Source organism: Lissotriton vulgaris, chromosome 4_1 (assembly GCF_964263255.1).
Source record: "Lissotriton vulgaris chromosome 4_1, aLisVul1.2, whole genome shotgun sequence".
Lineage (NCBI taxonomy): Eukaryota > Metazoa > Chordata > Amphibia > Caudata > Salamandridae > Lissotriton > Lissotriton vulgaris.
The window spans coordinates 146,574,023-146,592,786 of NC_141691.1; the positions used below are offsets into that span (position 1 = coordinate 146,574,023).

Genomic DNA, 18,764 nt, shown 5'->3' on the forward strand with positions numbered 1-18,764 from the left:
GCAGATGAGCTGTGACCACCGCAATCACTTTCGTGAACATCCGAGAGGCGCTGGTAAGGCCAAAGGGGAGCACGGTAAACTGAAAGTGCTCGTGGCCTACCATGAACCGCAAGTAGCGCCGGTGGGCCGGCCGGACGGGGATGTGAAAATAAGCGTCATGCAAGTCCAACGCCACCATCCAGTCTCCCGGGTCTAGGGCAGCCAAGACCGGAGCCAGAGTCAGCATCTTGAACTTCTCCTTCCGGAGGAAGCCGTTGAGGTTCCCCCTTTGCCTTCTTGGGAACCAGAAAGTAGTGGGAGTAACAACCACACCCCACTTCTGGCCCAGGAACGTGCTCGATGGCCCCCTTGGCCAAGAGGGCCGTAACATCCTCTTGCAGAAGTTGCAAGTGATCACCCGACACGCGGTGGTATTGTGGTGGCATGGCTGGAGGGGTGGCTTCGAAGGGGAGGGAGTAGCCCCTTCGGACGATTTGCAGAACCCACTTGTCCGATGTGATGTCGCGCCAGTGGAGGAAGTGATGGCGAACCCTGCCCCCCACTGGCGGTAAATGGGCCTGAAAGCTCGGACTAGGAAGGCTTTGAGGCGGATGCTGCGAGGGTGGATGTGGACTAGCCTCGCCGTTGTCCCCTGGCACCGCCACGGCGGTTACCACGTCCGCCACCACGCTGGATGTTAGTCTGTGGCCCGTGGCTGGCAGGATGTGTGGAGGTGCCCCGTCCTGGGCCACGAAAGGAGCGAAAGGCAGCAGTTTGCTGGCGGGGGCCGACAGGCCCAAGGACTTGGCCATAGCCCTGGAGTCCTTAAAGCGCTCAAGCGCACTGTCTGCCTTGTCCCCAGAGGCGACGGCCAACAAACGGCATGTCCATAAGGGTGTTCTGGACATCAGCCGAAAAATTGGCGGACCTCAGCCAGGCGTGGCGGCGAACCGCCACCGTTATTGCAATCGCCCTGCCTAGCGAGTCTGTGGTTTCCAGCCCACATTGAATGGAATACCGTGCCGCATCTCACCCCTCCACAAGGGCTTGGGCGAGTTTAAACCGGGCCTCCTCCGGGCATTGTGGCAGCACGTCCGCGACCGTGTCCCACAGAGAGTGGGTATAAAGGCCCAAAAGGCAAGCGGTGTTGACCAACCGCAACCCCAAACTAAGTGAGGAGAACATCTTTTTCCATACTGTTCATAACTTTTGGATTCCCGATCAGGGGGAGGCGTCGGGAATGCGGTCTGGGAATTAGAGGCCTGGATAACCAGGCTCTCGGGGTGGTGTGGGTGGACAGGAAACAAGGGTCGCCCGGAGCCGGGCGGTGGCGTCTGGCAACGTTCCTATCTACAGGGGGACCTGTAGCGGGCCTGGACCAAGTGCCCAACAGAACATCAGTTAAGGCCTCATTGAACGGCAGTAGAGGCTCTGAAGAGCTTGCCTGCGGTTGAGGACCTCAGTGAGGAGGTTAGTCCCCACGGCCGCGACAGGGAGCTCAAGAGACGAGGCCTTGGCTGCCATCGTCAACACCTCACTGTAGGCAGCCCCCTCCTTCGTAGCCACGGTAGGAGGGGAGACAAATCCAGTGTCGGGCGAACTGTCCAAACCACTGGCCTCCCCTAGTTCACCTGCCCAGTCCTGAAAAGATTGGCACTCCCGTGCCAGAGGATCCTCAGACCCCTCCCAATCCGCCTTGCCCTCCATCTCCTGGTATTCAGGTTCAAATGACGGGCCGGATTATAGAAGTATTGCGCGACGTCGATCGACGCCGTTCCGACGCCGGAACCGGATCGAGGACGACATCATCCGGGGACGGCGTCGGGGGCAATACCCTAGGGATAGACGCCGGCGGAGGGGTCGTTAGGTCGACCAGCGGCGACCCGGATCCGATGGAGCCCTGCGGCTTCGGGACCGAAATCGCCGGGGGCGAAGCTCCCGGCCCGCTTGGGCTCCCAGTCGGGACCGTGGGGCCCGACGGACGAGTGAGCGACCTCATGGCCATGAGGAAGGTATCGATCTCCTCTGGCGTCGCGTTCTGCCCAGGGACCGGCGGGTATGGAGCAGGCCGCGACGTTTGCGGCTTCGGCGGAGCCGCGTGGGCGGTGTCGCCCAAACCCCCGGCCGTGTCGTGCGAGCATCGGGGTGAGTCAGAAGAGCGGTGTTGCTTCTTCGACTTCTTGTGCATCTTACCAAGGACTTGGAGCCCGACCAGTGGTGTCGACTCGCCGAGCTGTGATGACTTCGGCCCCTCGACCTCCTCCAGGACCGTGACCTCGAGCGGCGCAGGACCGTGACCTCGAGCGGCGCAGGACCGTGACCTCGAGCGGCGCAGGGCCGACTGCCGGAGCTTAAGGCGCTTACAGGACCGCTCCCGCATAGCTTTCGACGTCAAGGCCCGGCAGTCGGGGCACGACTTGTCATCGTGGTCGGCCCCTAAGCAATACAGTCCCCGGCGATGGTGGGCGGTAACCGACATTAGTCGGTATAGGGCTTGAACCCAGGCATCCCTACCCGCACCGAGGGAGTCGTTCGACTCGAAAAACAGATCAAAAAGAATCGAAAAAGTTTAGTCAAAAAATGACTAAAGGGTACCACTTTTTCTGGATCGGCGCTTGTTGGCGCGGAAAAAAGAAGAACTGAAGTCAGCACGCGAGGGCGGCGTCCAAGTACTCCGGCGACGCCATCCCGGCCCCAACGACACCGATGACGGACGCGGAGCCGCTGACAACACCTACTGACGCGCAGGGGTACTGCTACGCAAAAGTTTCCGGATACAGACTGACCCCTCAGGATATTCTAAGGTAAGGAATCTAATACTAACCTGTTTCTTTCAGATGGAAAGAGCATAACACATCTACTGTCACTCTAGAATTACGACCCGATGCTGCTCCAAAGTCCACACTTTTGCAGTCTAACAAAGCTGTATTGTCACTGGAACTGAAGATCTCGATGTTTGGTACAGAAGAAAGGTGCTATCTGCATAATTTTTCCCACTGCTGGGGTTTCAGTCCTGACAGCTGTCACTGCAGGTCCCAGAAAAATAAAATCATCAGTCCCAGAGGAGACATTTGATTGTTCCAACCCAATAACGGGATAAAATTTAATTTAAGGTTGCAGTAGACCTTGTGACCCCAAAACAGCTCTGAAGAAAAACAAAAAGCAAACACTAGATAGCAGGAGTATACACAGCTTGTATATCTATAGCTTCACGTGCTATGAACAGTAGTGATATTGATATATTCACTAGTCATATGGCATGCATTTAACTTTGGCAACACATCAAAAATATAACATGCAAGTAAAGTTTATTTTATTAGATTGCCGCTACCTTTAACAAATAAATAAAAACATTATGAATTCTTACCATCTGCTGTTTTGATAGGACATCAGTGTACATTTGTTCTCTTCGCTGTATTTCTATCTCTAGATTGGTCTGTTTGTTTATTGCCAAAGTACGAATTTCTGCATCCGTCATATTGGGATTATCTTTTCTCTAGAAAATATATGCAATTTGATTTAATTAATACATTAAAGGTTTGTAAGAAAATGTTTTAACTTGTAACTTTGATTCTCATGCGGATTATTTCATAAAGAGATTAAACACTCAAAAGGTGATGATGAGCAGTTTTATAAAACAAATCAAAGATTTTCGATGCCCCTTTGCACTCCCTTATCGTTAACTATTGAAACCTGAAATCGTCTCAGTGTTTAACTTAATAGCCAGTAAAAATGTCATGCACTCATTTAACAGCATCAAAATAATAAGCACGTGAGAAGTTTTTGCCTGCTCCAGCTTTTAATTATATCCCTTCCTTGAAGGGGAGAAGAGTTGGCGCTAGGGCGGTCAACCTTAAATCTGGGGAACTGGGTACCTGTCTTGGCAATGACGCTGAACATCTTGTGATTCTGGGCAAATCACTTAATCTCCCAGTGCCTAAAAATAAAATGAATGTGTCCTCATGTAATGCAACTGGTGCTTTGTTAAGCGCTCTGATACCCGTTTCGGGTCTAGTTCGCGCTATATTAATCTCTGTAAAATAAAAGTAATTTTAAAAAAGGATCTGCACAAAACGTGGCACACCCACATAAGACTGAACATGTAAATTGATTGCCAAATTTCATGTGTATTCAAAGGATGCCACAGTTAGCACATTTTGATTTCACTCATCACTGATAAGCACAAAGAGCAAGTTACTTGCCTTTGGTAAAGCTCTTTCCTGTGGGTAATCAATCTACCCGCAGAGTTCTGACCTTTAGAATCCTCTATGGAACCAAAGAATGGATACAGTAAAAGCTTGCACTGATCCTGAATGCCTAAAGGTTTTTCTGCTATAGCCAGTGTTTAGAAAGTGTTGGGAATAACGAATGAAATGTTTTTCAAGTGATGTACACAAACAAAATGGTATAGGTAATTTGTACCAGTATTTCCAAGGTTAGGATGGCATTGTTGTGAGAAGTTGGCCTGGTATATGATGTTCACTATTCTAGTGAACACCTTGCACCAGTCCAAACAACCCTTATGATGATGGTTGTAAAGTCAACCTTATAGACCAGCTATCCTAGAGGTAGCGTGGACAGAACAGTCTTAGGCTAAAAGTCTCTTGAGGCTGTGAAAAGCCAGCTGTTTTACCATATGTAACCCCTTGAATACCAAATGAAAGGACACCACACAGGATATATATAAAATATATATGTATTTATTTACTAACACACTCCTCTGAACTCTTTATGAGATCAGAGGCCAAAGCACATAAGTTATACTCAGAAATACTTTAAATAGCACAATTTACAGTTAGGCCCTAGGGGCGCGTAAAACCATATACTAAGTAAGTGGTATAAGAAACAAGACTTGGGAAAGGAGAAGGCCTAGGGCCTAGGGAATCGCTGGGGATACACTATCTGACCCTTAGGTTAGGAGTAGGAGGCCCACAGGCGGTGCGTGCAGTCTCAGTACTCTCAAGCGAGAGTCAATAGAAAGTCAATAGGAACGTAAAAGGTAAGTAAATGAAGATTTAGGACACTTCCGGTCTAGCTAGAAGGAAACAACTAAAAACCTAGACACTTGGATAGTCAATACCTTTGAGAGCACCGAAGTACTCGCGTTACCTCACCCACAGGAAGCGGGTGCATAGGTGTGAAGATGTGTCGGGTTTCGCCGTTTAAGTCTATGGAGCCTGTGAAGAAAGATGCTGCAGGCGACCAGGAGGAAGATGTCCGGGTGGATTCAAGGGTGGATCAAGGATGAAGAAAACCTGAAAGCAGAGGGGACAGAGTCTAGGTCACTAGCCAGTGACCGGGTGGAACCAGGAAGGAACCAGACGTTGTCGAGGAGCAATCAGGTGCTGTCGTGAAGTTTGTTGTTGCAGCCACGCGGACCAGGAGGAGTCGAGGACGACCAGGTGCTGGAGAGGAGCTGACCCACGAAGGTTCTCACAGATGGAGAAGCCGGCTTCAAGATCGGAGCCAACAAGCCTAAGCAAAGGCAACCCACGCAGGATACGAAAACAAGTTACTTACCTGTAACTTTGGTTCCCCAGTACTGGTAACTTTCATAGATTCCCATGCTTTGTATCATTCCCCGTCGTCGGAATGGGAGCCTCGGTAGTATCACAACCATAGAAACAAAAGAGAAAAATAGGCCTAGGCCTCATCACCTTTTGTATCCTAGCACCCTCTTTGTGCAAAAGTGACCAAACTTTTGTCAGGACCAATCAGAGCAGCCTCACCCCCTAGAACCTCTCTGAGAGAGCTCAGAGCCTCAGATTTTCGTAGCCGTTGTGCAAACCGCCACTATCTCTGTCAAAAAACTGAGCGTTCCCAGGGGAGGAAGATGGGCGCATGGGAATCTATGAAAGTTACCAATACTGGGGAACCAAAGTTACAGGTAAGTAACTTGTTTTCTTGCCCCAGTATTGGAACTTTCATAGATTCCCATGCTTTGTATCAGAGTAACTAGCAGTAATAACCAAGACATATTTTGTAGATACATGGCATCATATAACCATAAAGCAAATAAACTTATAGCATAGCAAACAAGAAACAAAATGTGCTCACCAGGATGGAGGGCTTGTAGGGAAAGCTCACCTCTCAATGGAAAAGATTCCGCAGAACTGCTTGACCAACAGCCGCATCGTCTCGTCCTGCAGACTCCAGGCAGTAGTGCTTCGTGAAGGTATGTGTACTGCTCCACGTTGCTGCCCTGCATATGTCCTTAATGGCGACTCCAGAGAAAAGATCCACCGACGATGCCACAGACCTTGTGGAATGTGCACAGACTTTTCTGTCCAAAGGCTTGCCCGCCTCCTGATTGCAGAATTGAATCGCACTGGAGATCCAGCGGGAAATGCCACTCTTTGCCAAAGGAAACCCCTTCCGTGGTGCGCTGTAGGACACAAACAATTGGGATGATTTCCGAAAGGGTCGTGTGCGCTCTAAGCAGAATTTTAAGCATCTTTGAACGTCCAAAGAATGTAATGTGCGTTCCGCAGGTGTTGAAGGGCGCGGAAAGAAAGACTTTAAAATCAAAGGTTCATTCAAGTGGAACTCAGACAGTACCTTTGGACTAAATGTCGGATTGGCGCGAAGGATAAGCACATCTTTTTTGAATTGCAGGAATGGATGCACTATGGAGAGGGCTTGAAGCTCACTCATTCTTCTAGCTGATGTTAGAGCTAAGAGGAGGGCAAGTTTCCAAGACAGGAATTTCAAGTCCGCCTTGTGCACCGGCTCAAACAGAGCTTTCATGAGTTGAGCCAGGACAAGATTGAGTTGCCAAACTGGTGGAGGAGGGCGAACTGGAGGATACATTAGAAACGAGCCTTTTAAGAATTGTTTAACAATCCTGGAGGACCATACGGAAGGGCCTGAAGAACTGCGCCTAAACCTCGATATGGCTGCAAGATGTACCTTAACAGATGAATGCGCCAACCCAGACTTTGCCAATGATAGTATATATGGCAAAAGTTGATGAGGCAGAGATTTGTAAGGATGGAGATCTTGTCTCTGACACCACAGGCAGAACCTCTTCCATTTAGCCTTGTAAGTCTTATTAGTGCTCGGTGCTCGAGCTTGGGACAAAACGTCTCTACATTCCTGGGAGAGATTCAGATGACAGAACTCTCTGTGGCAAAGGCAAGTGATTTCGGATCCGGATGGTAAATTTGTCCTTGATTCCTCGACAATAGGGAAGGAATTGGTCGTAAGCGAATCGGATGAGCTTGGGAGAGTAGAAGGAGTTCTGTGTACCAAAATTGCCGGGGCCAAGCTGGTGCAATGAGAATCATCTTGCATGGTTCCGCTTTCATTTTCCTGAGTATTCGAGGAATGAGGGGAATTGGCGGAAAAGCGTAAAAGAATGCGCTGTACCAGGCCATCGAAAGGGCGTTCCCCAGAGATCCCTGAAGGTGAACTTTGCTTGCGTAAAACCGGCATTTTGCGTTCACCGGAGAGGCAAAAAGGTCGATGGTTGGTGACCCCCAGACTGAAAACACACTCTCCAGACTGGACTGATTTAACTCCCATTCGTGATTCACCTCTGTCTGGCGACTCAGGGCATCCGCCTTGACATTGAGAGAGCCTGCCAGATGTTCGGCTCTCAAGCTGATGTTGTGTAGAATCGCGTAATCCCAGATCCTCTGAACTTCTTTGGACAGAGTTTGCGATCTCGTTGACGTAGTGCATGGCCGTCGTATTGTCCGTCTGGACCAGCACTGTATGATTTCGGACCCTGGGAAGGAAAGCCTGCAAAGCCAAACGAATGGCCGCTAGCTCCAAAAAATGTATATGGCACTGACGCTGTTCTGGACTCCAGTGCCCGCTGACTTGAAGCTCTCGGAGCACCGCTCCCCAGCCTTCCAAAGAGGCATCCGTTGTCATGATCAGAGGGGATGGTGAAACTCTGAACGTCAGACCCTGTGCGATATTGTCCTGCACTAGCCACCCTTCGCATGCCTTTCTCATTTTTGGTGTCACCAACACCTTGTCGTTGAATGACCCCTCTGCTTGGCACCATTGTTTGTCTAGCTCTTCCTGCAGAGGACGCATTCGCAGCCTGCAATGAGGTATTAATGGTATGCAGGATGACATCGACCCGAGCAGGGACTTGTATTGTCTGACTGAAGGCATTTCTTGTGGAACAGTTGGCGAGCCAATATGATCAACTTCTGTTGACGTTCTTCTGAAGGACGAGCTGTGCATTGCGTTGTGTCTAAAAGGGCCCAAGGAACCTTGTGGATCTGGAGGGCTGTAGAACAGACTTGTGTTTGTTCAATTGAAGGCCCAGTTGACTGAACAACTGAATGCAAGCCGAAACCGCTTGAGAGGTGTCCTTGAAAGATGGAGCCTTGACGAGCCAGTCGTCCAAATAAGGGCAAACCTCCAGGGATTGTTTTCGTAGAAAAGCTGCTACTGATGCCAACACTTTGGTGAATACTCGAGGTGCAGACCGAAGGCCAAACGGAAGCACCTTGAATTGGAAATGGCTCTTTCCCACTGTGAATCGCAGATATTGTCTGTGAGCTGGGTGTATTGGAATGTGGAAATACGCATCTTCTAAATCCAGAGACACCAAATAGTCGCCTGGGTTCAAAAGAGGAAGAATTCTTGGAGTGTGACCATCCTAAAAGAGAGTTTGATGAGATAAGTGTTGAGCTCTCGTAGGTCTAGTATGGGGCGCCAAGTCTCTGCTGTCTTCCGAACCAGGAAGAACCTGGAATAAAAACCTCTGCCCCTCTGAGAGAGAGGTACCGGTTCTATTGCCCCCGTGAGGAACAATTGGTGGGCTTCGAGGTGGAGCAGTCCCAGATGTTTCGTGCGGGTGGCGCCCGGAGCTCTCGTTGGAGGAAGGTCTTGGAACTCCAACATATGGCCACTCTGAACAATATTCAGGACCCACTAGTCTGATGTTATACACTTCCAGCTGTTCAGGCAAAATGATATCCTGCCCCCCACTGATGTGGCTGGGAGGGGATGAACAGTAGGTAGAGCCAGGAGGCCGCTATTGTCTCTTGGTGTTGTCGCGTCCCTGACGGTTCTGACGCCCTCGCGGAGGTTGGCGAGAGTAAGACGCCGATTGTCCCTGCCGTTGATTTGAATAATGAGTCTTATAAGATTGCGAAGACTGAGAGGAATATCTGTTGGGTGTTGCCTCTGTATGAAGAGAAACCTCTGCCACAAGCGCCTTTAAATGGGACCTAACGGTAGTTGAGTGATCCCAAAGACTTCGCCGTGTCCGTATCCTTTTTTATATTCTGCAGGGCATCATCAACTTGCTTACCAAAGAGCATCTTTCCATCAAATGGGACATCCAGGATCTTATTTTGGACCTCCTGACGAAACCAGGTGGCTCTTAACCAACCTTGGCGACGAAGAACAGCTGACCCTGCCAATGCTCGAAAAGCCGTGGACGCTATGTCCATAGCACAGTCGATAACTTCAGAGGATCATTTTTCTCCCTCCATCAGAACTCTCCTTGCCTCTTCCCTTGCGGAGTCTGGCAGTTGTTCCACAAACGGCTCCATGTCACACCACATCTGGCGATCGTATCTGCCTAGAATGGCGAGAGCATTTGCTGCTCGAACCAGTAAGCTGGCCATGGAAGAATACCTCTTCCCCACGTTATCCAGGCGCCTACAGTCCTTGTCCGGAGGCGTAGTCAAAGGTGTTGATGGGTTCTTGGACTTGCTTTGAGCAGCCTGTGATATCACCGAATCAGGCTTCGGCTGCCCAAGCAGACAAGCTGGACTACCATCTGGAGCCTTATTCTTCTTTTCCAACCTGGGGAGAACCGGAATCACAGTGGCTGGATTTTGCATTATCTTCATACCTTCCTCCCACACATGCTCAATAATAGGAATGGATTTAACGGATCTTCTGTACTGATCCTTACAGTCATACAGGAAACATTCAGACTCTTCCTTCGAAATTGGTAGTCCAAACCTCTTTGCAGCTCTCTCCATGAGGTTATGTAACCCCCCTATATCAACCGGAGGGGAAATAGAAGTATCCCGACCAGTGGCATCAGGATCTTGAAACCCACTGTCTCCTTGATCCAAGTCCGGGTCCTGCAATGGATCAGTCAAGGGATCCACCTGTACCTCATCATCCGAAGAGGTATCCCGCTGAATAGGAGTGGAGGGTCCGGGATCCGGTGTCCGGGAAAGGACCCTAGGAATGACCGTTGGTGGTGTGAGACACCACTTGTGACGGAGGAAGTTCGACCACTGGCTGCGCTTGCGGCAACGCCTGAGGTGGAGGTTGCGTAGACTGCATTGACTGTTCCGAAGGAAACCTGTTCCTATAGTCCTGCAGCATCAGCTGCAGGTCAGAAATTAAAGAGGCGGGCATGGCCACCATGTCCTGCCCTAAACCAGGTGGACGTAGTCCTTGTGGAACATATTGATGCACCCGTTGGTCACATTGCTCATAGTATTCCTCCGTGTCAGTGTCTGCAATGAACAAGTTACTTACCTTCGGTAACGATATATCTGTAAGAAACATTAGTTAGTGTTAGATTCCTTACCTTAGAATATCCCCAGGCGTCAGTCTGGATCCGGAAACTTTTGCGTAGCAGTACCCCTGCGCGTCGGTAGGCGTCGTCTGCAGGCGTCCCCTGCGGCTCCGCGTCCGTCGTCGGCGTCGTGCGCCGTGATGATGTCGCTGGAGTATATAGACGCCGCCTCCGCGCGCTGACATCAGTTCTTTGCACACAGCATTTCCGCGCCAGGAGACGCAGAGCCATGAGAGAACCAACACTGGTGCCATGTAAAACTAGGGCCCTGAAAGGGATGTCCTTAACCCTAGGTATCAGTTCGCAGAACGGGGAGGATGGGTGGGATCGGTAAGGAATCTAACACTAACTAATGTTTCTTACAGATATATCGTTACCGAAGGTAAGTAACTTGTTCATCTGAAAGAAACACGTTAGTGTTAGATTCCTTACCTTAGAATACATACCCCAGCAATACCAACCCCGGTGGTGGGTCTGCGAACCAATACAAACTACACCAGAAAGTCCTGGAGGACAGAACGGCCAAAGAAGCCATCCCTCCGGACTTGACTGTCCAGGCAGTAGTGCCTCGCAAAGGTGTGCAGCGAGGCCCACGTAGCCGCTTGGCAAATGTCCTGCAAGGGGACTCCCCGGCCCAGGGCAGTGGTAGCCGCCGTGGCCCGAGTGGAATGGGCCCTCAGCCCAACAGGAGGCTCCTTCCGAGCCAAAGAGTAGCACGCTTTGATGCAGAGGACGACCCATCGAGAGATGGTTCGTTTACAGACCGCCCGTCCCTTCTTCGCACCCACGTAGCCAACAAACAGTTGATCATCCACCCGGAACTGGCGTGTGCGATCCATGTAAAATGAAAGCGCACGTTTTGGGTCCAGACGATGGAGCCGCTCTTCATCCTTTGAAGGATGCGGAGGCGGGAAGAAGGAAGGGAGGGTGATGGACTGCCCGATGTGAAAGGCCGAAACAACCTTGGGCAGGAAAGAAGGTCTAGTCCTCAGAACCACCTTATCAGGATGAATGGACAGGAAAGGAGGTTGGACAGAAAGAGCCTGGAGCTCACTCACTCTCCTGGCAGAGGTGATGGCAACCAGGAAAGCCGTCTTTAAAGTCAGGAGACGGAGAGGACAAGAATGAAGGGGCTCAAAGGGAGCACACATTAGAAAGGTCAGAACCAGGTTCAAATCCCACTGAGGCATCACAAACGGAACAGGTGGAAACATGTGAGTGATGCCTTTCAAGAATCGAGTTACAATCGGGGATTTGAACAAAGAAGGCTGATCAGGAAGCCTTAAAAAGGCTGAAAGGGCAGAAAGGTAGCCCTTGATAGTGCCCAGAGCAGAGCCCTGCTGGGCAAGAGAAAGAAGAAACAGAAGAACCTCCGAAAGAGGGGCAGAAAGAGGATCCACAGCCTTTGCTGTGCACCATGCCACAAATCTGTTCCACCGACAGGCGTATACCGACTTAGTGGAGGGACGCCTGGCTGCCAGAATAACATCACAGACTTCAGGAGGCAAGTCAAATGGCCTCAACTGCCGCCGCTCAATCTCCAAGCATGGAGGTGGAGACTGGACAGGTTCGGGTGGAGGACCGTCCCCTGCTGCTGCGACAGAAGGTCCTCCTGAAGGGGCAGGCGGATCGGGGGACCGACTGACATGCTGAGTAGCTCGGGATACCAGTATCTTCGAGCCCAGTCCGGAGCCACAAGGATAACTTGGGCCCGGTCGCGCCTGATCTTCTTCAGCACTCTGGGCAGAAGTGGTATAGGCGGATAGGCGTATAACAGACCGCAACTCCACTCGCGCCGAAAGGCGTCGCCGTGCGAGTGCCGTCTTGGAAACTCCAACGCGCAGAACTGATGACATTGCGCGTTCTCTTCGGTGGCGAATAGATCTAACCAAGGCTCTCCCCATTGCAGAAAGATGCCTTGCGCCACGTCCGAGTTCAGACGCCATTCGTGATCCATCGAGCACCGACGGCTGAGTTCGTCCGCCCTGGCGTTCAGAGAACCTGCCAGGTGTTGAACCGTCAGAGTCACGCCCTGACGTTCCAGCCATTGCCAGAGGCGCAGAGCCTCCTGGCAAAGGGTCCACGACCCCACACCGCCCTGTTTGTTGCAGTACCACATAGCGGGGGTGTTGTCGGTGAACACCTGCACCACACTCCCGTTGACAAAGGGGAGGAATGCCTTTAGTGCCAGACGAATCGCCCGCAGCTCCAACAGGTTGATATGGAGCCGGGACTCCGCCGGAGACCAGATGCCTCTGATCTCTGCCTCTCCCAAGTGGCCACCCCAGCCCTGGAGGGACGCGTCCGTCACGACAACGTGCTCCGCTTGGGGAAGGGAGAGGGACTTGCCCCTGACCCAATCGCAGTCCGTAAGCCACCACTGCAGTTGTCTCGCAGTGCCCTCCGAGATCAAGACGTGGTCGGACAAGTTGCCCTGATGCTGGGCCCACTGAAACTTCAGGTCCCACTGCAGAGCCCGCATCCGCCACCGAGCGTGATGCACCAGAAGGATGCAGGAAGCCATCAGTCCCAGCAGCCGCAGCGTCAACCTGACCGAAACCCGGGATAGCGGCTGAAAGATGGGAATCAAAGCCTGAATATCCCGAACCCGCCGTTCCGGAGGATAAACCCGAAACTGCGCCGAGTCCAGAACCGCTCCGATGAAAAGGAGCTTTTGAGAGGGACACAGGTGTGATTTCGGCACATTGATGGAGAACCCCAGGTCGTGCAAGAGGTCTGCCGTCATCTGAAGGTGGTGGACGACTGTCTGGGGCGAGCCCGCCATCAACAACCAGTCGTCTAGGTAGGGGAAGACTGATACCCCCAACCTGCGCAGATGGGCTGCGACCACCGCCATCACCTTTGTGAACACCCGTGGGGCGCTGGTAAGGCCGAAGGGAAGCACGATAAACTGAAAATGCTCCTGGCCTACCGTGAACCGCAGGTAACGCCGGTGGGCCGGCAGGACGGGGATGTGAAAATAGGCGTCCTGCAAGTCCAACGCTACCATCCAGTCTTGTGGGTCTAGGGCAGCCAAGACCTGAGCTAACGTCAACATCTTGAACTTCTCCTTCCGGAGGAAGCCGTTGACGTTCCTTAGATCCAAGATAGGACGTAGGCCCCCCTTGTCCTTCTTGGGCACCAGAAAGTAGTGGGAATAACAACCACGCCCTACTTCTGGCCCAGGAACGCGCTCGATGGCCCCCTTGGCCAAGAGGGCCGTAACTTCCTCCTGCAGAAGTGTCAAGTGGTCCCCCGACACACGGTGGTTCTGCGGTGGCATGGCTGGAGGAGAGGTCTCGAAGGGGAGGGAGTAGCCCCTTCGGACGATTAGCAGCACCCACCTGTCCGAAGTGATCGTGCGCCAGTGAGCGTGGTGATGGCGAACCCTGCCACCCACTGGCGTCACATGGGGCCGAAAGCACGGACTAGGAGGATTTTGGGGTAGATGCTGCGGGGGAAGGTGTGGTCTGACCCCGCCGTTGTCCCCGACCGCCGCCACGGCGGTTTCCACGGCCGCCACCGCGTTGAAAGGATTGTTGCGGCGCGTGGCTGGTAGCACGTGTGGGGGCGCCCCTTCCTTGGCCACGAAAGGGACGAAACGAACCCGTTTGCTGACGCTGGGTCGAGAGACCCAAGGACTTGGCCGTGACCCTGGAGTCCTTGAAGCGTTCCAGCGCGTGGTCCGCCTTGTCACCGAAGAGGTGACAGCCATCGAACGGCATGTCCATCAGTGTATTTTGGACGTCTGCCGAAAAATTGGCGGATCTCAGCCAGGCGTGGCGACGAATCGCCACTGTCGTTGACATAGCTCTGCCCAGCGAGTCGGTCGTATCAAGACCACACCGTATCGAATATTTCGCTGCATCTCGGCCCTCAGCCACAGCCTGACCGAGTTTTGCCCGCACCTCCATGGGGCATTCTGGCAGCAGTTCCGCGACCGTATCCCACACAGAGTGGGTGTAGCGGCCCAAGAGGCAGGCGGTGTTGCAAGACCGCAGGCCCAAACTAATGGACGAGAAGACCTTCTTGCCAAATTGGTCATACCTCTTGGATTCCCGGTCGGGCGGGGCCGACGGGAATGCGGACTGGGAGGTCGAGGCCTGGATCACCAAACTCTCAGGAGTGGGGTGGGTAGACAGGAACTTGGGGTCGTCCGGACAAGGACGGTGGCGCCTGGCCACGTTCCGATCAACAGGCGGACCTGAAGCGGGCCTGGACCAAGTGCCCAACAGAACGTCTGACAAGGCTTCATTAAACGGCAGCAGTGGCTCCTGTGGGCATGACTGCGGTTTGAAGACCTCGGTGAGGATGTTAGGCCTCACGGCCGCGACGGGGAGCTCAAGGTGTAAGGCCTTGGCAGCCCTCATCAGCACCACAGAATATGCAGCTCCCTCCACCGATGCCACGGTAGGAGGAGAGATCAAACCAGGGTTAGGAGAGTCGTCCAGACCACTGGCATCCCCCAAGTCACCTGTCCAGTCCGGGTCATACTGGCACTCGCGTGACAGAGGGTCCTCGGACCCCTCCCAACCTTCACCAAACTCTTCATCTCCTCCGTATTCGGAGTCAACGATGTAGACCGGCTCCTCGGGGTTCATGGGCCCCATCGGCGCCGGGACCGGCGTCGAGCGACGCCCGTCCGGCGCAGCGTCCGGCGTCGGGGAAGGTAAGGGGACGGCGCCGCCCGGAGCCGGCGCCGGAACCCCGGAGCCGGCACCGGAGAACCGGCGTCGCGCGGGGGCGGCGTCGGGGGTAACCCCGATGGCAACGGCGCCGGGGAGGCCGGAAGACCAGCCGGCGCCGATCCCGAAGGCCCTTGCGGCGCCGGGGTCGGAGCCGTCGGCGGCGCCGGGGCCGGAGCACCCGACGGCGCCGAGGCAGGGACACCCGAACCGCCAGGACCCCCAGACGGTAGCACTGGGCCCGAAGGCACCGTAGGCCCCGTCGGAGAACCGAGCGCCCTCATGGCCATGAGGAACGCCTCGATCTCCTCAGGCGTCGCACCTTGCCCAGGGACCGGAGGGTATGAGGCAGGCCGCGGCGGCGACTCTCGCGGAGCCGCGGGGTTGGGGTCACCCGAGCCCCCGGCCGCATCGCGCGAGCGTCGGGGGGAGTCGGGGGTACGATGACGACGCCCCGACTTCTTATGCTTCCTACCTGACGAGCCTGACGAGTGGTGTCGACTTCCGGAACGCTCGGCGCGGCTCCGCGATCGTTCCCTCGAACGCTCTCTCGACCTCCGGCCGGACCGGGACCGCTCCCGGTCCCGACGTGGGGCCGACACCCGGAGCTCCAGTAGCTTGCGGGACCGCTCCCGCCTAGCCTTGTTGGTGAGGGCCCGGCAGTCGACGCAGGAGTCCACGTCGTGGTCGGGGCCCAGACACCGGAGACAGAGGCGGTGATGGTCTGTGACCGACATCGTGCGCTCACAGTCATCACAGTGCTTGAACCCAGGCATCCTATCAGGCACAAGTGAGTAATTAACTTCGAAAAACTTGGTCAAAGACCGGAGTACTGCTCTTCAGATCTGCGTCCACTGGCGCGGAAAAAAGAAGAACTGACGTCAGCGCGCGGAGGCGGCGTCTATATACTCCAGCGACGTCATCACGGCGCACGACGCCGACGACGGACGCGGAGCCGCAGGGGACGCCTGCAGACGACGCCTACCGACGCGCAGGGGTACTGCTACGCAAAAGTTTCCGGATCCAGACTGACGCCTGGGGATATTCTAAGGTAAGGAATCTAACACTAACGTGTTTCTTTCAGATTATACATTTAAGTCTGAGGGACTGTAGGCATCCCCAAAATGGCGTTCATTTTCCTCCTCCTCCTCCGAATCGTCATCTAGAAGCAATGTCGGTAGATCTGTCGAAACTCGTCGAGGAGACGTCATCTCAGGTGTAATTTTCATTCTCTGCAGAGGAAATTGCAGTTTTTTACCCGTCTACGGCTTCGTCGACGGAGCCGTCGTCGACGGTACGGAGGTCGTCGACGGTATTGTCGACGGCATAGAAGATCTCGTCGACTGAGTCTTGGTCGTCGGGATGATCTTTGACGGCCTCGTAGACGAACTCGTCATCACCATCATTGTCGTCATCGACGTAGTTTTCGTCGTCGACTATGTCGTCGACAGCAGCTTTCCGGAGACCACCATTGTTGACGTTGAAGAAGTTATCGTCGACGAACCAGGAACTTTAAACGACGACGAAATCGTAGACGTTGAGACCGCTACCGACGACGAGCCCGTCGACGGAGCCAAGGAAGCAGCGGGAATTTTCCCAGAAGAAATAGTCGTCGACGTACCTGATGTTTTTGTCATCGACGGACGCTGTTTTTTCTCAGGCATTGTCCCTGGAGTGCCTGTAGAGTATTTGTCACCAGTCCTTTCCTTTTTGGACGGAGAAGAAGTGATAGAAACCTCCTTTTTGTCCTTAGAGGCTGTAACTAATCCAGCAGCCTGTCCCTGCCTCTCCTTTTCACTTCCGTGAGGAGATTGAAGGGGACTAGCCCTCTCAGACCTGTCAGAGATCTTATGAGGGGCCTTAGAAGGGGGCTCAACTGAAGAAGAACCAGGAGGAGACCTACCCCTCTTCTTGGATCTGTGAGAGGAAGCCAGAGATGTCGAACCCTCTTTATCCGATGAGAGAACCTCCTTCCGAGTCTTCATTTTTTGAAGCCAGGTCAAAAGCCGTCCCTCTCTGTCACGAAGTGTCTTAGTAGAGAAGGTTCTAAAAATGTTGCAGTCTGTGGCCTTGTGGTCAGGGTATAAGCAATAGATACAGATTTCATGCTTATTCTCCACAAAAAAACGCTTTTTTCCACAAGACGCACAGGACCTGAATAAGGCCTTCTTCTCCTTGTCAGACATGTCCTGGTTGAAGTAGAAAACTTGAAGAAATAAACAGTTAGAATGAGAAAAACTGAGCAGAGCTCAGTGGAGACTCCCTAGCACAACGTGCGGTAGAAAAATCTGAATCTCTGAGCTCTCTCAGGAAGGTTCTAGGGGATGAGGTTGCTGTGATTGGTCCTGACAAAAGTTTGGTCTCTTTTGCCCAAAGAGGGTGTAGGATACAAAAGGAGATGAAGCCTAGGCCTATTTTGCTCTTTTGTTTCTATGGTTGTGATACTACCGAGGCTCCCATTCCGACGACGGGGAATGATACAAAGCATGGGAATCTATGAAAGTTCCAATACTGGGGCAAACAAAGAGCTTCTGGTGCAGACCACGAGGGTCTGAGGTACTTCACCTTTTCAGGGAAGCAAGTACCAGTCTGCAGCAACCAGACCTGCGTGGATTCTCAAAGGATCGTCGTCACAGGGCTACTAGCCAACTGGCCAGCAACCGGGACAACGCGTCGAGCAGAACACAAGCAAAAGGGCCCCACGCAGATCTCGTGGAGTGTGGAGGCTGGTCTTCGGTGCAGGTGGGGCTCGGTGTTGGGGTGTCTCAGTCCCCAGTGCACAGCTTCGAGGAGGCCTCAGGAGCTGCATTGTTAGCAAGTCAAAGTCTTTCCAAGTTGCCTACTTCCAAGGGTTCCGACGCCTTCCACGGGGCTCAGCTGTGCCGGAGTCGTGCAGTGGGGTTAGAGAGGTCCGGGAGTCGAGGTCTTGTCAGGCTCTGTGATCTGGTTCCGGTGGGAACAGGGACAAAGCAAGCCGTCGAGGTGCTGGATGGTGCCTGGTTGCCCAGGGTGGTCACTTCTTGTCCCCAAGGGAGATTCTTCAGTCTTCAGCTTGGTTGAATGTCGAAGGGTCCAGAGTTACGTCTTCAGTTCGATTCCAGGATTAATCTAAAATCTCCTGGGTCAGCTCCTACCTTTATACACCTAAAGGGGGCTGGTTTAGTTTCTAGGTCCCTCCTGTGGGTGGGAGCAGGAAAGGGGGTGGTTCATCCCCTTTCCTTTGTCCAGTTTCACACCAGAGCTGGGGCTGGAGTGCCCCAGCAACCGGTTTGAACTGGGGTATGCATGAAGCACCTAGTGTGCCTCAGGCAGTATCTCAATCTATTCAGACTGTGACATAATAAAAGTAGCAGGAAGAAGCATATGTGGCAGCCCTTTTAGAAAACACAATACAACAGTTGATTTGAATAATTAGGTACGTTCATATGAACAGAAAAAGGCCGAAAGAGTTGATGTTACTTACCCTGTAAGCATCTGATTGTGGCATGTAGTGCAGTAGATTCACATGTTGTGCATACTTTTACCATCTACAGTTCGGCTCGAATGTGTACAACTTGTGTTCCTTCAAAGGAAGTTATTGTGTCACAAGG

The 18,764-nt window shown here is 53.0% G+C and overlaps 1 protein-coding gene across 1 annotated transcript in view; it reads right to left on the minus strand.

Moving 5' to 3' along the window:
- ATRX (ATRX chromatin remodeler) overlaps positions 1 to 18,764 on the minus strand; it is a 1,771,102-nt gene that overhangs the window by 40,176 nt on the left and 1,712,162 nt on the right. Inside the window, exon 34 of the mRNA XM_086918408.1 lies at positions 3,347 to 3,475. Within this exon, the coding sequence (XP_086774534.1) occupies positions 3,347 to 3,475 (129 nt within the window). The remainder of the gene's footprint in view (positions 1 to 3,346; positions 3,476 to 18,764) is intronic.